We start from the raw sequence: 21196 nt of genomic DNA, 5'->3' as shown, positions 1-21196 counted from the left end.
TGTGTGCCTGTGTATTCTCTGCCTCACCTTGTAGCTCCAGCTTTACTTGGCTGGCACAAAAAAAAAAGGTTCTTCTCTTCTCAAGTTGTTTTTAGCTGTGGTAATTGATTAATCACTGTAATTAGACAGTAGCAGTGACTAATAAGATGTTTATGAATCAAATTTCTGGTTTGGTGGACTCCATGAAATCAGTGATTTCTCTTTGGTTCTTTCTTTATCATCCTTTGATGCAGGGGACATCAATCACCCCATATTTTCCAATCTTGGACATTCCTCCTGGGCCAGCCTTGGCATTTGCCATACTCGTGCCCACTTGTGAGGCTTTGTAGGTCTGCAAGAACATGTTTGCAAGGACCCTTTCTCACTTTATTTTCTTGCTATTATTATCCTATCCCTAAATTAACCCTCAAAGGTCAGGCCTGGGTTCCAGGTTGGGAGAAGGTTGACTCAAGGCACCACCAAGTTGGGGTGGGAACCTGAGAGGATCAGTCATCTCTGCCCACTGTCTAACCCAACCTTGTGTTTGTCCTGATTTCACAAGAAAGTTTCCCAGCTGTGGTAAAGGTGATGGAAGTTCTTGGTTGGGTCACAAGGGGACTGAGCAGAGTACTCCCAAGCTTGTAGGTTGCCACTAGCATGAGTCTGAACCAAAGAAATATTTCCCTAGAAATATCAGGAAATCCCAGACTCCTTCCCCTGTTGGCTTCTGCCACATTTTATCCCCTTTGTTTCCATTGGACTTGCAAGGTTACAAATCCATTGGCAACATCTTGGCTTCTGGCTGCCAGTCTTTAGAAAATATCATCCAACTGAATTCATGGGGGAAATCAGTTGGACATTTATTTTTGTGCAAGGTTGACTGATTTTGCTAGGAGCAAGGAGCCATTTAAATGATTGAGTGGACAAGTTGTTAGAAAATTTAACAAATAATCTTAAGGCTCTTTAGCCTGCATGACTACTATGATGAGTAATAAGAGCTGCCTAGTTAGACATAGACACAAATTTATGGTCTATCCTGTCAATCTGCAGATTAAGGACTCCATAAGTACCTATGGACGCAATGGGCTGTAATAGCTCCTGAAGAGATATTATGGTCTATCATGTCAATAGTCCACAGATTAAAGACTCTCTAAGTATATGTTGATGTCACTGACTGCCTCAGCTCTTTGGGGGCTCTTGTGTTGGTGTGGAGGAGGAGCCCCATGGGCCACCTTGGGTGGTGGCATCCCTGCAGTATGTAAGGGTTTATTTTCTTTGCAAACAACAGGAGCTTAACAAATGACAATCCCATCCTCTAAATTAGCTTTTCAGAAACCATCCCAGCCATCAAAAGCTGGGAGGTGAAAGTGTCTAATGTGTGTAGGGAGATATAAAAAGTTTGGGGCAAATATTGCTATGGGTGGTATCTCTAGGCTGCCACAAACTCTGTTAAAGGCACAAAGATCCTTTTCTGCAGCAGGATATATTCTTTAATTTGAATTTTTTTTTTTTTTAAGCATACCTGGAAATCTGTCTTTAAGGATTTTTCTTGGGTTTTTTTTTGTTTTGTTTTGTTTTGTTTTTTTATTTTTTGTTCTCCTACCCAAATAGCCTGCAAATTATCTGAGAAACTAGAAAGGAAGTAAAATTTCCTTTCTTGTGCCTGTTTTTCCTTGTTTTGATGAGTTGTGTGGTTGCACATCATACTTGGTGTTTTCCTTGCCTTGATGTTTGCTTTTGAGTAAGAGTTCAGGGAGGTGTTTTTCCTGATATCCTGCAAAACCAGCACTTGCCAGTAGCATGAGGGGTAAAACTGCAACTGGAATGCCACAAACTGTCCTGAGAACAGTCCAGAAGAGCATGCAAAAACTAATAAAAAGTTCTGGGGTTTTTGTCACCTTCTCTTCCATCTCAACAAGTAGAGAAGATGGGAGTCATGGCTCTGCCTCAGGCTTGCAAATGCTGCTTAAGGTCAGCCAAGAGAGATTACTGGGCATGAGATGTGCTGAGCTTGCTCTCAGCTTTGGCCCCAGTTAAACAACACGTTGTACTGACACCAGTCAAGCCAACTTTTTTTAAGCACAATGTGCTGATGGATAAAGGAAGAAGGACCATAGGTTCTTCTCTTCTTTGGTGGTGCCCACAGCATTCATTTTCCAGCAGAGAGCTGCCTCCTAGGAACATAAGAAGGTCATGGACCTGTTGGAGCAAGTCCAGAAGACGCCATGAAGGTAATCACAGGGCTGAAGCACCTCTCCTAAGAAGACAGGCTGGGAGAGTTGGGGTTGTTCAGCCTGGAGAAGAGAAGGCTCTGGGGAAACTTTAAAGTACCTTCCAGTACCTAAAGGGGCTACAAGAGAGCTGAAGAGGGACTTTTGTCAAGGGCATGGAGTGACAGGACAAGGGGGAATGTCTTCAAACTGACAGAGAGCAGGGTTATATTCGATATTGGGAAGAAATTCTTGATTGTGAGGGTGGTGAGGTACTGGCACAGGTTGCCCAGAGAGGTGATAGACACCTGCTCGCCATAAGTGTTCAAGTTCAGGTTGGATGGGGCTTTGAGCAACCTGGTCTAGAGGAAGGTGTCCCTGCCCATAGCAGGGAGTTTGAACTAGATGATTTTTATGTTTCCTTTCAACCCAAACCATTCTAGGATGCTATGATCTCCTTGCTGCCCCAGGAGCTCCCATCTGGGTCCTGGCCCTTCTAGGACAGGTCCATAAGACCAATCTACTTTTGGTGCTATGATTTCTTGGTGGACATCTACAGTAATTTATCTGTTGCCTTTACCTGTTCATGCTGGATTATTGGTTGTGTGTGCAATGCCACCTCCACAAGTGGCCAAGGTGAGGGTACCACAAAACCTGAGCATCCTGATCTAGTGGAAGGTGTCCTTGCTCATGGTAGAGGGGTTTGACTAGATGGCCTTTAAAGGTCCCTTCCAACCCAAACCATTCAATGGTTCTATGAAAATTAGAAGACTTTTATTAGCAATTATGGGTAGATGATACCATGGTGAGTGTTGTGTCAGGGTTGATGTTTGGTGGGAAATCCAGCCCTAGAGATCACAGAGGAATGAAGGAGAAGAGAGGATGAGATGGTGAGTAGTTTAGGAAGGGCATGAGAAGGTGCTTTAGGTCAAAGGTGTGCTCTTAAAAAAATCCATAAATGCATATATATATATATATAAAGTAATAGTTTGAAACACTTTTGCAATTGGATAATTTAGTTTGGGTCTAATCCTAATATCACTGAGGAAAGATCCAATTACAGACATTTAAAAACCTTATCAGGAACACAGTTCTATTCTCATTTTCAGTGACAAGTTATTATTGCAGATATCAATGATGATTTAGACAGCTCTTGACTTGATTGGCTGGGAGTAGTCCCAGCAGGTGAGATAGCTCACTGTGTGCTAAACTTGATGTTTTCTCTCAAGGTCCTTGATTACAGGAAAACCTTTAGTTATGTCAAAACAAAACAAGCAAAACAAAAGATATCCATCTTACCTCCCCTCTACATTCATGAACTTGGCACCAGGACAAGGCTGAGAGCTGAGAACTGAATAGGACCTGTGTTATCATCATCATCATCATCATCATCATCATCATCATCATCATCATCGTTATTATTATTATTATTATTATTATTATTATTATTATTATTATTACATTTTTATAAAATGCTTTGGTTTTTCCTGAATGAAAGAAAAAGAACTTTTTCTTTCCAAACTCCTAATAAAACTGGTGGAGCTTGGGAAAAAAAGTACAGATGACATGGTTTCATCATCTTAAAAGTGTTCATGTGTTGAGGAGAAAAGCCATACCAGAATTTTTCTGCCACTTCCAATTGATGGGAGATGTGTCCTCCTGCCACAGCTTGGGAGAACCAAGCATGGAGCTATTACTGATAAATTTGTGTTTCCATGGTGTGAATCTCCCACACTCACCTTCATCTGAACTTTCTTGATTTCAGCAGCTTTTAATATTTTTTGTGGTTATTGCTTTGGTGTCTCATCCTCCAGGATTTCTGTATGGATGTAGCAGTTTCTGCAGCATCTCTGCCCAGAGCAGGATGATGCTCCAAGCCCACAGGCAGCATGAGCACACTCAACGCTAGAGAAATCCTGACTGTGGCCTTTTATTGAGTGATTTTGGGCAGGATTTGATGTTCATAAAAGTTGAGGCAGGTGGTGGGAAACCTTACAACCTCTTGTGTATTAGGAAATAACTGGTCAAGTCAGGTCAGCCACGCAGGAAAATTCAGGAGGATATAAAACAAATGGGAAAAAAATCGAATAATGTGGTTGTGCTGGGGCATCACTGGTGATGAACATCTGCACCAAATTTCCAAGCAATGTTACCCCAAAGACTTTGGGGGCATCAAGTCATTGCCTTGATTTCTCCACTCTGTGCAGAACTGAGCTCTGCTGCAGATGGCCGTTCTCTGTAGACCCAATTATGAGTGATCAATACAACTAATTCCCTAAATTCCTGAGAGCAGAGTCACTTTTCTTTCAGTCCTTTTCCTTTTTTTTTTTTTTTGTCATCTCAAAATAAGCTTGCACAATATGCTGAGGGGAGCCTGCTGGAGCCCTGAGGAAGCTTTTGCAGGAACTTGGGGAAAAAAAGAGGGTGTATCACCTTTGGAAAAAGGGGCAGATAACTCAGGAAGTGTTAGTGTTTAAGGATGTCATTAGGTCATGCAGAAGGAAAATTAGAGAGACAAAAGCTCAATTAAAACTTTATCTGGCCTCTTCTGTAGAGGATAATAAAAAGTGTTTTTATAAATACATTAATAACAAAAGGAGGGCCAAGGAAAACCGCCATTCTTTATTGGACACAGGGGAAATATAGTTACCAAAGATGAGGAAAAGGCTGAGGTAATTAACACCTTCTTTGTCTCAGTCTTCAACAGTAAGACCGGTTATCCTCAGAACAACCAGCCCACTGAACTGGTAGACAGGGATGGGGAGCAGAATAGACCCCTTGCAATCCAGGAGGTAGCAGTTAGAGACCTGCTGGGCCACTTAGATGCTCACAAGTCTATGGGACAAGATGGGATACATCCTAGGGTGATAAGGGAGCTTGCAGAAGAGCTCACCAAGCCACTCTTCATAATTTATCATCAGTCCTGGCTGACCAGGGAGGTCCCAGATGACTGGAAGCTGGCCAATGTGATGCCCATCCATAAGAAGGGCCAGAAGGAGGATCCAAGAAAGTACAGGCCTTTCAGCCTGACCTCAGTGCCAGGCAAGGTTATGGAGCAAATCATTCTGAGTGTGATCACATAGCACCCACAGAACAACCAAGGGAACAGGCCCAGCCAGCGTGGATTTAGGAGGGGCAGGTCCTGCTTCACCAACCTGATCTCCTTTTATGACCAGGTGGATGAAGGTAAGGCTGTGGATGTTGTCTACCTGGACTTCACAAATCGACCTTGTGGTCTTTTCTGTTTTTCTTTCTCTGTCTCCTTGCTGTCTCGGCAGGCGAGTTCTTCCTTCAGCTTTGGCCTCACAGACTTTTCACCTCTCTTAGACACTTCACCTAATTCAGAATGGATCTTTACTCTGTCTCATTCCCCCCTTTCCTAGGAAATAAGTAAATTCTTTTACTTAATGAAAACCTTCATGACAGTAAGTGTCTTTTAGTGCTTCACCATGTACGTTTGACAAAGATGTTAGTACAGCTATTCGTTGTAGCATTCTACAGTTCCAAATTAACAATATAATAGATAATCCTAATCTTATCCCAACTAATATTAGTAAAACTACAATGGGGTGGCACAACTTATTAAAGATTCCATTTGCAGTTGGTGACCACCCAAAGATCACATCTCACCAGTAATGATCCATATTTTGTTTTATTCTTTGTAGAACTCTGGTTATCTCCTTTGTATCATGTTGGACAGTAATTAAGGTTTTCTTTCCGCATCCTTGGATTCCTTTCAAGCCTTCCAATAGGTCTTGGTGCTTAATTAATTGTTTTACCAATGTAAGGTTCATCCCACTAGGGGTAGGTGGTAGTCTGTGATACATTGTGTAATTGGCTTAAATCAGCTGGTGGGATGTTACTGGTACCAAATACCAAAAATCACACCCAATAATCTTAACAAAATTACAAATACAGAGATTGGAATGGTTTCTACTAGACAGAATAACATCATTGCTATCAATTTGTACAGCAGCACAAGCAGGCATACACCCTTTTCCAGTATATACAAGCACAGTTTTCTGGTCAGTGACTGGATGAATTTCAAAGTGACAAATACTCTGTTCAGTGTCCAAACACACATCCTGAGCATTAATAGTATTGCTTTCACAAATGAATCCCATCTGTTCTCTAGTAAAGCAGGATTCCAAGTTTACTGTCTGCCACTTTCCATTCATCTTTCGTGCCCACACTCTATGTTCTGAAGGATAGAGTATTGTTTTTTCATGGTTTAATCCTAGGGCAATGATGGGATGGATAACATAAACAGTGGCATTATGTATGGTAAGCACAAAGGCAGTTGCCACATTAGAAACAGGATCATAGGTGAAATTCACCATAGTCTGCCAGGATTGAAAGTTCCTTTCAAAATCAATTGCATTATCCAACACAATTTCTTGAATTTCAGCTGGAAAATTACCTTCACCCCTTTCCCATATGATCAGAGCTGCTGTTGCTTGTATCCATAACTGTGCTTGTATACAACTGAAAGCTAAAGACACATTATCTTGAACTATACTAAGTGCTTCTACTATCAACTTGTGGTCTTGGTCCCCGGCCTTTTCATACTTCCTTACTTTGGCAGTACTTTTGAAATCTGTCACTGGCTAGTTCCTAATGCCAATAGAGATTACTGTAAAGGCTGCTTCAATTTTGTTAGGCCACCTGCTGCAGTGGCCAGTTTATTCACCAGTATTTCTGAATCAATTCCATTTAAAACTCCTAATCTTGTCCCTAATATGCCAGTTAGATGTTTGTTATGGGGAACAGGAACTGCTTTCTGTTTATGACCATCCCTCCCTGCCAGAGGGATGTGCTGGGCTCACACTGCAAATTCAGACACACTTCACAAGTGTATCTGACAGAGGTTTAGGTCATATCTGAGGCAGATGTTTGTTCTGAAATGTAGAGACCGCAGGAATCTCCTTCCCCCTCCAGAGCACCTGATTTCCCAGATGTGTGGCAAGCAGGAATGTCTCTCCTGGTCTACGAAACCTCACCCACCTTGCCCCTAGCTTCAGGTCCAAGCCTCAAGTAAACAATGAAGGGGAAGTCTGAGAGAAGAGCCTAAATTCATTGCAGTGCCTCAGAAGAAACTGGGATCAGGTTTCTGCTACTTGAAACACTCAGCACAAAAGTGATGCTCAAAATCCTACAGCCTGCTGCTGAGCTCTGAGGGGGGGGTCTCTCTCTACCACTTTTAAGCAGAATCCAACTGCCTCAGACTGGGACAATCACTGATCCAAATCTCAGTAGGAAAAGGGATAGCTATAAATAAAGAAAATCACCTTCCTTGCTTGGGTTAATTTACCACCTGCAGTTCAGCACCCTTTACCAGCCATTGCCTGAGTGTTCAGCCAACCGGCTTGGAAAATGACCTAAGGAGCGGTTGTTCAGTCACATTCTTTACTACGTTAGGTTCAAGTTTGGAGTTTGGGTAGAGTCTGAACTAGTATGGGGTGTATAAGGCCCTGCTGTGGTAAAAAGTGCAGTGTCCACTTTGAATTCAAATGAAAGTCTGATAGTAATTCGAGCTCAAAGGCAGGTCACTTCTACAGGCTGTATCAAGGTGAAATTACACCAACAGTCTGATTCACTTAGGTTATCACAGACTTCAGACACTAATTACATCTGGTCTCTCATAAGCTACCCTATTGATGACCTGGCACCCTACTTTGATTTCTTCTCCTCTGATTCCTTGAAGAGTCCACAGTTCCTGTTCTTGCCATTCTTGCTCCTCACATACCTGATTCTCGTGGATTACTACAGTAGATATGTTTAAATCTTTTATCTCAGAAGGTTTTCCTATGGATCCAGTATACTGATAAAATGCCAGGGACCAAGGCCATTTAGCATTACTTTGAACAGAGGTACTCTCAAGTTCTGAAACTTCAGTTATGATTACACACAATACAATTCTACAAACTAAAATATGAGCTACTCCCGACTGCAATATACTCATTTTGCCCGAGTAAGTTTTAATCTCAGTTCATTGTCTCCTGGCGTCACTCCTTAAGGGGTTTCTGGGCCTTCTTCACCTGAGAGTGATGGATCCAGGCATTCTGCTCCTTGATTTTGATTGCACTGAAGGTGGTGAGAAGTACTCGCAGTGGTCTGTCCCACTGTGGTTCCGAAGTCTTCTCTGTAAGAGACTTAACATATACATCATCCCCAGGCTATCTAACTCCCTGCTCCGAGTTCCAGCCACATGTTTCTCAATTACTCTGAGCTGTTTGCTTAATGCCACCATGTAGGTGGACATTCTGGACATTCCCTTTGTATTCTATATGGTCTTCTATAAGGCATTCCAAAAGGACTCAGCATTCCTTTAGCTCAAGGTTTAGTTTGAATTTGCAATATTGCTAGTGGAAGAGCTTGGGCTAGGGTAGATTAACTTCTTGCCCCAGTCTTATGATTTGCTGCTTAATCAAATGATTCATTCTCTCCACCTGGCCGCTTGATTGGGGGTGATATGGGGTGTGAAGTTCCTGATCTATGCCCAGGTGGCCACTAATCTGTTGCACTGCTTTGGAAATGAAATATGATTCTTTATCTGAGGACATCGTGCCTGGAACTCTGAAGCGTGGTATTATTCCTTATAAAAATAATCTGGTCACCTCTTGAGCTTTGACAGTTCTGGTGGGGAATGTTTCTGGCCATCCTGAAAATGTATCTATCAATACCAGTAAATACTGATACCCCCCTTTCCTTGGGAGTTCTGAAAAGTTAATTTGCCACTGCTGTACAGGCCCATGGCCTCTCCCAGTCTGACCGAGTTTTGGCCGGGGGCGTATTTTGGGGTTAGTCTGGAGGCAAGGATCACATTGTCGGCTTACCTGAGTGATAGTGGCATATAAATTCCTGACAACGATACAACGATTGTTTCAATCAGATTTGTGTAATGCACTCTGTATCACTCGCAGCCTTGGTCATTTCGAAAAAGGAGCCACACTCTATAAAAGGCTTCTAAGTAGTTAGGCCCTAGTGTGTTTTCTAGTGCCCTTCCTTCACTAGTAACCACGAAAATTGGAAGGGATTACTAGCTCTCTTTCAATGGTAGCCCACCCCTTGCAGTTGTACGTCTCTTTTGGTTAGTATTATTGTATTATGGCTTACCTTCGAGGAAAATCTGTACCTCACCCTTTGCTGCTTTCTTTGCCTCTCCATCTGCCAGCTCATTTCTTTCCTCCAATTTTAAGCTCACTCTCTAGTGTGCCTTAATATGCCTTTTCAGGTAGCTGAACTGCTTCCAGCAGCTGGATTGTCTCTTCTTTCCCTGTGAGGTCAGCAGTCCCCTCTCTTTCCAGATGGCTCCATGTGCATATATGACTCCAAATGCATTCCTTGGGTCTGTGTAGATGGTTATTCTCCTCCCTTTTGCCCTTTCCAGGGCACGGGTCAGGGCACATCTCAGCCTTCTGCGCAGAGGTACCTGTTGGTAAGGGTCCAGACTCGATTACCTCTCTGCAGGTAGTCACTGTGAACTTTGCAGTGTCGCTTTCCTGTCAGTGAACCTGGTCTCTGCATCGTCCGGAGGAGCATCCCTTAAGTCTGGGTGGCGGGAGTAGGTAGCTTCGGTGGTCTCTAGGCAACTATGGTGTCCACTGAGAAAAGAAGCTGAGTTGACAATATTTGTCACCACTATCTCTACATCGTCTTGCTCTACCATGATGGCCTGGCAATTTAGAAACCTCTGTGGTGAGAGCCAGTGGCCACCCTTTACTTCCAGTGCTGCAGACACTGGGTGGGACACTAGCACAGTCATTTTTGTCCCAGGGTAAACTTGCATGCCTCTTGAATATTCAGCACGACTGCTGCTACAGCTCTGAGGCAACCTGGCCATCCTTTGGCTGTTGCATCTAGTTGCTTAGAGAAGTAAGCAACTGCCCTTCAGTAAGGGTCCAAGTCCTGAGCCAATATTCCCTGGGCAATTCCTTGCGTGGGAAAAATAGAAAGAATGGTTTACTTACATCTGGAAGTTTCAAAGCTGGAGCTGACATGAGGGCACTCTCTCTAGCTGGCGAAAGGCCCATGTGGTGTCTTGTGTCCACTGGAGATCTCTGTTTCCATTGGCAATAAGAGCATAGAGGGGTCTGGCGAGCAGTCCATAATTATAAACCCACAGCTGGCACTACCCTACCATGCCTAAGAGGGTTCGGAGTTCTTTCATTGTCTGGGGTTTCAGGGTTTGGCATACGGCTTCTTTGCTTTAAAATCTGCTGCTCCGCACTCACTTCTTACTCCAGGTAGATTACCTTCTGTTTCACTACCTGTGCCTTTTCTTTGAGACTCTGCGTCCTTGGAGTCCTAGGAAATTCAAAAGGCTTACCGTCCAGGCTTCTCTTGCTTCCCTCATCCGAGTGGCTACTAGAAGATCGTCCACGTACTGCAACAGCCTCCTTTCCTCTTGTGGAGCTTCCCGGGACTCTGGGTCTTTGCAAGCTGTTCTCCAATCGGAGTGGGGAATCTTGAAGCCTTCAGGCACATGGACTATGTGAGCTTGAGTTTGAATGCAAAAATTTCCTGGCTGGCTTCGTGGATAGGGAGGCAAAAGAAGGCATCTCTTAGGCCTAAAACAGTGAACCAGGTTAGCTCAGGTGTTAAACAAGTCAGTAAGGTATATGGATTTGCTACCACAGGGTATAAATTCTGTTTTATCTTATTGACAGCCCTTAATCCAGTACTATCAGTTATTGGGCTGATTCCTTCCTTATTTTCCTTTTGAGGGTACTACTCAGTTCTCACTAGTTGTGTTCTTTCCTTAAACTTGATGCTCATGGGGGAGCATCTTTCACTCTCCCTGGTACAGCAGAGGCCCATACCCTTGAAAACACTTGTTTACTTATTCTAATATCCCCTTACTAATGTCTTTCTTAATTTCAGTGTCTGTTAATGTTAAGCCTAACATCTTTATATCATTTGCCTCCAGAGTAACCTTTCTCATTTGAGAATGTTTAGCAAATTGAGCGAATTGTACAAAAGCTTTTAGGTACACATAGTACACATATTACTTTAAAGGTTTGCACAAGGATGCCTTCTCAGACTGGCCAGTTGTTCAGTTGTTCACCACACTGCAACATAAACATTCTCCACAGGTACTAAAGTTTTATTTAAAACTTAATATATGTCCCTTGTGTCAACAAAAATTCTTCCCTTTTGGGGAGGTCATCTTTACCCTTCCTCCCTTACCTTGGGAGGAGCCTTTAGCAAATCATATGTACTCATTTTGTGAACTGTGATTGCTTTGCATTTCAGCATGATAATCCTTGCCTGATTTCATACGTTGCTATCTTATGCTGCATGCTGAACAACATGTTTGATTTGCTTTCTCTTTGCCTTGTTTTCCCTTTTCAAGAAATCTGGGTGATTTCTTAAAACACAAAGACATTTCAGCATACAAAACTCTATCCCATTTATCCTCCTATTTTAAAACAGTACTAACAGCAATGAAGTATTATAAATCTTTTTATTTTCTGAGCTGCTCCTACTGGCAGCCTTCTCCCAGTGAGCCCTTCCCAAAAGGGGCTAATTTAGGAACCTCTTTGCTCTGGTCAGTTCTCATTATTTATTTCTCCTTGCCCTATCTCGCTTCCACTCAAACCTTTTTACAGACCTTCACAGTAGTTTCTCAACTTTCCTCCTATACACACAGCTCCAGGTGGCAGGTATCAGATGTGGTTCCCACACACAAGTTCTAAGACCTTAGGTTCTGAATCCACTTGACCAGAAACCTCTAATTTACATGTGCCCTGACACTTATTAGAACAGCAAAAACAGTGTTTCTCATAAACACCGCACTGCAATAATAACTGCACATCCAGCTTTTGCTCACAGGCCATTCCCGTGTTCCCTGGGGAGACGGGGCAGCCAGAGCTGTCCCTGTGCCCAGGGGACAGCCACTGTCACCTCACACAGCATGCTAATCAAAAACGTGACATAGACACTATATTCTGATCAAACAAAATATCAGTCTTTTCTAGTTCTCTTCTTGCACAATCTAATTAAGCCCTGTGTCTACTTACACTTGTTTTACTGCTTTGCAAAAAGGCTGTGCTAGTCACAGCCGAAACTCTGATATGCCCTCAGACACAAACACTCGCACCCGCACCCCTCCTTTATCTCAAATTTGCTAGAGCCAAGGCTTGAATTGCATTGAGGGGGGGAATTCTTGGAATTCCTTTAACTCTATCGTAATTAAGCATAAATCACCGTACTATAGTTCTCCTATGTAAAATGCCACTCTTGTTGCAACAAAATCTTAAAATCTCCACAAACACTACTATACAATCTGAGAATCAAATTACCACAATGCAGCGGAAGAAAATCACCACACAAAACCACTGGGAAAGGGCATATCTCTCAGAGTGCCTACTTTTCTCAACACAACATAGCATACCATAATTCAGCATTTACTCACATCAATTTTCTTGGACACAATCAAAATCAAACATCCAAGGCGAAGGAACTCTCTGAGCTCATACTCATACTCACGGTTAAAATGTACCAAATCTACACAAATCACTACATTTAAACACGATAAATACCATCACTGACATTCTTCCACTCGCTTCTCTGTGGGGCACTTCTGTCCCTGCCCCCGCAGCCTGCTGCAGCCGGCGCCTCAGGCCTCACTCGGCTGCTTCAAGCATGGGTAGTACTGACCCCCCCACACTGTAGATTTATTCTCTTTTATACCCCATACACTTATACACTTGCACGATTAGAAACACAGTGCACCGACCACACAATGCACACATTAACCATACAGCAACACAGTGTCCGGACATCACACACGCATACAAACAAAACACACACGGGCTCAACAGTTCTGTTCTATCAGAACTATGAACCCCCAACACACATACACGGGTTCACCCGGCTCACCCCCAGAACCGCTTGCGGTCTGCTCTATCAGAACGATGAACCCCATCTCTAATACAGCTGCTCTATCAGCTGAACCCAGACGTCTCTGGGTGGTTTACTCCCTTGCTCTCCTTTCCCTTCCCCAGGGCCCCTCTATACATACCGTATCTTCCTCCGCAGGCCAGCAGGTCATTGTCTGTCCTCGCAGGTGGCAAGTTGAGACGAACGGAGCCCCACCAGGAAAAAATCCTAGGGCGTGCCTTGGAGGTCCGTCTATCCCCCCTGCCCCTGCGGGGACAGAGAACTCCTGGCTGGCTCGCCATAATGTTTTGCAGAGAAAAGAAGAAACCTCACAACTTTATAAAAGTTGTAAAGCCTGGTATGTTTATTTACGACGCGCACTGGACGCAAGTCCCCCAACAAGGCATGCATGCCTCTGAAGACCTCGGGTCTTCTTCTATCCCCCTTCCAAATGCATATGCATACAGTTTCACAATAAGTTCATACATATTCATTCCGTGTGACATCTAGCACCAGTTCTTCTTTATCAAAGGAATTTCTAAGTCGGGGGCAAATCGACCTTGTGGTCTTTTCTGTTTTTCTTTCTCTGTCTCCTTGCTGTCTCCGCATGCGAGTTTTTCCTTCAGCTTTGGCCTCACAGACTTTTCACCTTTCTTAGACACTTCACCTAATTCAGAATGGATCTTTACTCTGTCTCACTATGAGAAGCAGCTGAGGGAGCTGGGTGTGTTTGATCTGGAGAAAAGGAGGCTCAGAGGGAACCTTATCATTCTCTACAACTCCCTGAAAGGAGATTGTAGCCAGATGGGCATCAGCCTCTTCTCCCAGGCAACTAGCAACCAGAAGAGAGGACATAGCCTCAAGCTGTGCCAGGGGATGTTTAGGTTGGATATTATAATGAAATTATTCACAGTAAGGGTGATAGGTATTGGAATGGGCTGTCCAGGGAGGTGATGGAGTCAGCATCCTTGGAAGTGTTTAAGGAAAGACTGGATATGGCGCTCAGTGCCATGGTCTAGTTGACATGGTGGTGTTCAGTTATAGGGTGGACTCGATGATCTCAGAGGTCTTTTCCAACCTAATTGATTCTGTGAAACCATGGAAAATCTTAATAACCTAGTGATAGCAGCAAATGGAGGGATACTTAATAATGAAATAATAGTGCAGATGTTTATAGCATTAAACAGTATCAGTTTGCTGGAATATGGGAACACTCCCTGTTTGCTGTGAGTTTTCCAGTCATTTAGAAAGGGATGTATTTGCTCCAAGGAGCTTGTAAAACATGATGTTTTTAACTCAAACAAGAATCCCAAAGCATTGAGTGATGTGGCTGCAAATTTCCTGGGATCTGGGTTTTTTGTGAGAGTTGGCAGCAGACAGAGATGGGAGTTGGATAGTGGGTCAGTGCCATGACTCCAGGTTGCACAGGAGGAACACAATGGGGTATTTTGGGGCAAAATCCATCTATCTGCTTCATTTGCCCAGATCCATGCTCATTGCCACTAAAAAAGCCTTTTGGGGAAAAAAATATCCATCACTGTAGGAAACATCTTTGCATAATTTTTTTCCTTCTCTCCTGCCTCTGCTGCCCAAATGATGCTACTGGCTTTTCCCAGTGGATGCCAGAATCACGGAGGCAGGTGGGAGCAGGGAAGCTCTGCTGGGGTCCAAACAACCATGAAAAGCATCTTTGGTAGCAGGGAGGCCTGAGCCTACTTATCCAAGCTCAACCCTTATATTCTCATGTCTTTTTGACTAGACATCCAGTCAACAGCTGAAGTCCACAAATGAAAGAGGCTCTGGCGTATTTATACTGTGTGCTGGTATCGTCTCCTAAAAAAAAATATCCTGGATTACCTAAGATTCGTCCTTGAGGTCTGGTCACCCCATATAATTGAAAAACCTAATGGAATTCATTCAGCCCTCCATAAAGGCATTCATTGCCAAGGCAGTTGTTTTTTTTGTGGTTTGGGTTTGTTTTTTTTTTTTTTTAATGTTCTGACAAATAATTCTTTGTAAGCAGCAATGAGCTACTTGTTAAGTGGTCTTCACTAATGCAAGCACAAATATCGAGTGAAAAAGGCTTCTCCCCCCTGCTGCCTCCTGAAAGGGATGCTTTTATGTCCAAATAAATAAAAACCCAGAAGAATTTCAGTATGCTTAATGTGTAGCAGGAAGTTGGAGGGAGGGAAGTGATGGCTGGTTGAGATGAGGATGGATAAAGGAGCATTCTCCTCCTGTATTCAGTAGTATCTCCTCTATGGACTGAGGGGCATCCCCCCAAATTCCTCTATCTCCTGAGCATTACCCTCCTTAATGGGTGGAGGAAACACTATGCTGGGCATGTTTCTTGACCAACTGGGGGCACCCCATTTGGTTTAGGAGAGAGGTAACTCAAACCACCCACCTTATTCCCCTTCATTCCCTTGAGTGGTGCTAGATTTCAGCAGGATATAAAATTATTGGCAACAAAGTCTTGGGAGGCACTGAAAAGGGGAGATGGAAGGACAAACTGGGGTGCACCTTGATGAATGCTGTCCCAGGGACTGCCTCCCCACTGCCAGAACTCCCATCCCCACTTTCACCCAGGAGGGAGGGTCCCTATTATGCAGCATATACAGCCAGGCCCATTTTTAGTAGCTGCCTCCAGCAACTGGAGAAATATTTCCCCCACTGGGATAGAAATGAGGAAATTAAAAGTGTGTGGCTGGGTTTTAGTTTTGTTCTCTTAAAAGCACAGTGCAGGGCTTGAAACACAACTCAGAGACAGAAGAAAAATGCCTGCACTGGGGAAATGGGCTTTTTAATACCAAAAAATAAAGAAATCGGGGCAGCCAACATGTTCCTGCCATTGCTTATGTTGAGCAAAGGGGTTTGGGGGTCCACAGAAAGAGCTTTGGGGTGCTGGGTTACCCACTATTCCCATTACCATATCTGCTCCCATGCTGCAGGGGATTATTTTGGTAGCACTCACTAGCATACCAAGGTTGATTTTTTTTAAATGCAATTACAGAGATAAATAGTTCTCAGGTCTTAACATGACTACCAAGGCTGGAACAAATTACCTGCTGAGCAGTGCCAGGCTGTTAGGGATCCTTCATGAGGAAAAGGGGCTTTTCACATTCCCCCCCCCCGCCTCCCTTTGCTTTTTCCTGCTACATTGTATCCCTGCTTCTTGCACAGGATAGCTATGTGCAAGGAAGTAAAAGAAAAAAAGCTACATGAATGAATTTCAGGAGGGGTTAGGCCGTTTTTGTTGAGAAGTATGAGATTTTTTGGTCCCCACCATCTCTCAGTGCTTCCCACAAGTTGGGGTGTCATCCAATGTTTCCATTCTCTCCACCACCCAGGCTCTGACTACAGGTAGGGAAAAGCCCTGTGAACTAGAGTAGGTGATTCCTTGTCCCCTCTGGTCCCATGGGGTGACCTTCAATGTGGTTTTCTTAGCAGCACCTCATTTTTTCTCAGCATCTGTGTCGAGTAGATAGTTATTTATGGAAGTGGATCCACTATCTGGTGAGTGAAAATAAGGACATTTAGGGTGTTTGGTCTTGGTAAATGCAGCTGGCTAGAGCATCTCATCTCTCCTAGTGCCACTGAAGGTGGTCCTGGTAATGGTTTGAGTGAGGATGACTGCACCATGGTTGCTGCTGGTAGGTCTCAAGCCACTTTTGAAGGTAGACATGGTGATTTAAGACTCATAATTCTAACTAGAATTAGGTGCTGAAATGGCACAGGAATTCTCCAAATCTGGGTCAACTTAAATGGTCCTAATAACATTGCTTTTGGAAATGGTGGATGTGCCATGAGTGTTGGTGTGTACGTGGAGAGCGTCATGAACACATTGGCAGGCAATGACCTGCCAGCATTGTGTCACTTTTGGGTTGTATTACCCCTTTTGGTGCTAAATTTCTGTTTTTCTTCCTTTTTTTCTCCTGTTCTGTAGATTCCCAAGTTCTTCAGGAGCCAGGGGATTGGTCACATTGGTGTGTGGTGGCATACTGGGAAGAGAAGACACGTGTGGGTCGGCTGTACTCTGTCCAAGAGCCCTCCCTGGATATCTTCTATGATCTACCTCAGGGGAATGGTTTCTGCCTCGGACAGCTCAACTCAGAAAACAAAAGCCAACTGGTGCAGAAGGTCCGCGGCAAGATTGGCTACGGCATCCAGCTCACCAGGGAAGTGGATGGAGTGTGGGTGTACAACCGCAGCAGTTACCCCATCTTCATCAAGTCAGCCACACTGGACAACCCCAAGTCCAGGATGTTGCTGGTTCACAAACTGTTTCCAGGTTTTTCCATCAAGGCTTTTGACTATGAGAAGGCGTACAGCTTGCAGAGACCAAATGACCATGAGTTCATGCAGCAGCCATGGACAGGATTTACGTTTCAGATCAGCTTTGTGAAAGGCTGGGGCCAATGCTACACTAGACAGTTCATCAGCAGTTGCCCATGCTGGTTGGAGGTTATTTTAAATAACCGATAACTCAAGACAGAGTGGACTCAAGGCATTTATATTACTTTGCTGCTAATATTTCCTTCTGAGTGCTTGCTATTCATGCAAACTTTCTGGTTTTGTTTTGTTTAGTTTGTATGTCCCCCCCTTTGTTTTGAGAAAAATCTTTGGAAATATTTTTTTATGCTTTGGGGTAGTTTGATAAACCTAGTTTTTTAAAGTATAAATGGCCAATAACTCGGAAGGATGAGAAAAGGGTGTGGCTCACATAAGATAATTATTTCATGCCTCTGAAAGGATTATCCTATGTGATCAATGGATTCAGAAGCCACTTGCTGTATGTTACAGTTCCTTCTCTTGGATAAAAGAACAAGATACTTGTATTTTTTATGCACCACCTTCCCATCCCTGGTGACGGTGACACCAAGACCTCTTCCCCAGCAGTGCTAACCCCACATTGTTGCCAAAGAATGGTGCAAAACCTTCCCAACCAGGTCTTTACCCATCTTTTTTAATTTTTATTTTTTCTTGTTGCTGAGTTGGCACCTTGTCACTGTGTTTATTCTTCTACTGCTTTTTTTTTTAAATTTTGTATGGTCATGAATTGATGCAAGGGGAGAAAATAACAGCAGAGAAACCTCTTGCATGGACCGCACTTTATCATTTGAGCTGATATAAAGCAACAGAAGCCTAATCCTAAAAAAACCAAAACAAAGCAAAACCAACAAAACAAATAAAAAACAAATGGGAAGAAAAAAGAAAAAGTGTTCACAATAGTCGGTCTGTTGTAACTTCTTAGATCAGGTTATCCCAGTAACATTCAATTTGAAAATGCGGTTGTGCTTTCATTTCTTCTTGAAATCATACACTAGTATGATACTTTTGCACTCTTCTTAGCTCAATGAGCATGTTTAGACCTTAACATAAGCTATTTTTCTGTATATAAAGGTTTAAATGAACAAGAGAGCATTCTCATTGGAACTTTAGCACTGTAGTGCTTTGGAAATACACACAAAAAAGGACTCCTTAAGACCCCCTGAGATTTATTAAAGAAAAAATGCATTTTATGTTATATATAAATATATTATTACTTGTAAATATAAAGACGTTTTATAAGCATGATTATTTATGTATTGTGCAATGTGTATAAATGAGAAAAAAAAGAAATATGTACTTTGCTTTAATATAAATGCAATTAACAAATGATAAATAAATAAAAAAAAAAAGAATGAAATTGCTGGGTTTTTCTATGGGTATTGTCATCCAGATGAATGTTTTTTCTAAAGGAGCTTATGTTCCATTAAAAAATAAAAATGTACACTTGATCCCAGGCTGTGCCAAGTGTCTTTTTTAGTGGCAGGGATGAGGCAGGCAGGAGAGATGCTGCTCAAAGTGGCTACCACGTTGTCGGAGTTTCATTTTTCTCTTTCTCTTCTGTTTTAATGGTTGATTTATGTTTGCCGGTTTTCTGTTTCTCCTGCTGGCTGATTTATGTCCGGAGATAGCTCAGGGATGCCACTTGCTCGGTTTCTCGGCTGTTTCAAAGACCTGGAAAGGCCCAGAGTGGCCTTGGACAGCCCGGCGCTTCAAAGGACGAGGAGAGACTTCTGATCTTGTTTCGGTCTCAGTGTTTATTAATTGTTTATCTAAAAGATTTTCTTTCAGCCCAACAGAGGTCTGCACAGCAGTCAGCCATGGGCACACTCCCGAGCCTCCGGGGCGGTCACTTATCTTTATACCTAAAGTTACGTGTACAATATTTATGATTTTTCTCCAATACCTTCTACTCTTATTAACCGGTGCACTTTTAGTAAAGACCAATCCCAAAGTGCCACCATCACCACAGAAGATGGAGGCCAAGAAGAAGAAGAAGAACAGGACACGCCCCAATTCCTCCATCTTACTTCTCTAGACCCTCCTGTACAGAAATCCTAAACCCTGTGTTCTACACCTTAATTAACTTATCCCTTCACCATTCACCCAGTGAAATCCTCCCAGTCCTCATACAGGTGTCATCTCCTGTGTAGGATCAAAGTCCTGCCACCAGACACTTCTGGCAACATTCCAGGACTCCCGAGCCCCCCAAGGGTGGTCTTGGTTGCTCTGCACCCTCATCCTGAGGTGCTGAGATCCCACATCTCCCCCTTCTGTTTACACTAGGAAAACTTCTTTCATTATCCGATTCATAGTGTGTTTTAAACATGCAAATATGCATGGCATAACAAGTATGAGGACTAGTAGAATTATTAAAACATAGAACTCTACCCTTAAAATTCCTCTCCAAATGGGAGAGATGTCAAAGAACTCTACCCTTAAAATTCCTCTCCAAATGGGAGAGATGTCAAAGAATTCTACCATACATTTTGCTTTTGCTGACTAATAGGTATATTACCCCCATTGCTTACTGCAATGAATGAAAGAATGATGCAGATAAGCATCATAAAACTCATGGCTTCGCTTCTATGTGAAATCATTGTTTCGCTTTTCTTTCAGGACCTTAACAGAGAATTCCCCCAAAGTCCTTAGTTTCTTTTTATTTCTCTTCCGAGTCGTCTTGTGCAGTCTGAGTCTCGACTCCTGTCTGAGTACTCGTCTCTTTGTTACTTGAATCATTGTTTCTCGGATCCGCGTTTTCATGTTCTCGCACTCGAAATGGTTTCACGTGTCGTACCGACACCCACGTCAGATCTCGATCTGTGGAGATACAAGCGAAAGCCCTGCCCCCCACTAGGTGGCGCTGTCACCGGCCTCCCCAGGTCGGACGACAGCATGAGCTGGACTGCCCCTCGTCCTGTCAACTGCCGTGTTCGTGATCTCGTTTGAGACCGTGTCTGCCTGGCTTTTAATTCAGCTGGAAATGGAGCTTGAACACCAGAACGTCTCCCTTGAAGGGAAGGGACTGGGACTCCGAGGGTTATAACCAGAGGTACCAAGTCTGAAGAGGGTGTGGAGCCGCTGGGACATAGGAACCCGAGCACGGCCCCTCCTCGCCCGAGACGTCACGGGCCCGCCCCCGCCCGCCCTCTACTCTGCGCATGCGTGCTTTCCGAGCCTCTCCCCGTCTCTCCTGGGCTGACGTCACTCTCCCCCCCTTGTTCCACCTCCCAGGTCTCCTCCCTCGGTCTGCCCCTGACTCTGTCTCTGTGTCCATTCCTCCCGCCGGTGTGTACGGCCCGCCCCCCGCCGGCACCCGGGCCCGCCCCGCCCCGCAATTCGAGCCGAATTTGTCCGCGGGTTTTTGCGAGTTCTGCCCGCCGCGCGCGTCTCCGGGACGGCCGCCACCCCCCGGCGCCGTGCTGACAAAAGCCGCACCGGGACATGTGTCTCCCGGTATCTCTTCACCCGCGCTCCCCGCCTGCTCCGCCGCTGGCGCGCCGTGCCCCCGCGAGGAAGCGCCCCCCCCCCGATCCCTTCTCTGTCCCCCTTCACCCCCCCCTCCGATCCTGACTCCCCTGTACTCTCCGGAGTTTCAGGACGCTTTAGGAGTTTCCTGGGGTTTCTGGGTTTTGGGACCGGGGCTTTAATATTTTTTCCTGCTCTCTTTTCTCGAGAGCCCTTTCCCCCTGGCTTCTTAAGGCCAGAAATAATTTTTTTTTTTTTCTTTTTTTCTTTTTTTCCGGAGCTTTGCTCCCCCATCCTTCTGCTGAGGATGCAGAGCAACTTTTCGT

The 21196-nt window shown here is 44.0% G+C and overlaps 1 protein-coding gene across 1 annotated transcript in view; it reads left to right on the top strand.

Moving 5' to 3' along the window:
* The window catches only part of LOC131095397 (mothers against decapentaplegic homolog 7-like), a 68890-nt gene extending 51318 nt beyond the window's left edge, over nucleotides 1–17572 (top strand). The window contains exon 8 of the mRNA XM_058043089.1: nucleotides 17020–17572. Within this exon, the coding sequence (XP_057899072.1) occupies nucleotides 17020–17558 (539 nt within the window). The 3' untranslated portion in view covers nucleotides 17559–17572. The remainder of the gene's footprint in view (nucleotides 1–17019) is intronic.
* The last annotated feature ends 3624 nt before the right edge of the window (nucleotides 17573–21196 follow it).

This window comes from Melospiza georgiana, chromosome W, assembly GCF_028018845.1.
Source record: "Melospiza georgiana isolate bMelGeo1 chromosome W, bMelGeo1.pri, whole genome shotgun sequence".
Taxonomy (NCBI): Eukaryota; Metazoa; Chordata; class Aves; order Passeriformes; family Passerellidae; genus Melospiza; species Melospiza georgiana.
The sequence above is the reverse complement of the archived record's forward strand: the minus strand, read 5'-3'. Positions and strand labels throughout refer to the sequence as shown.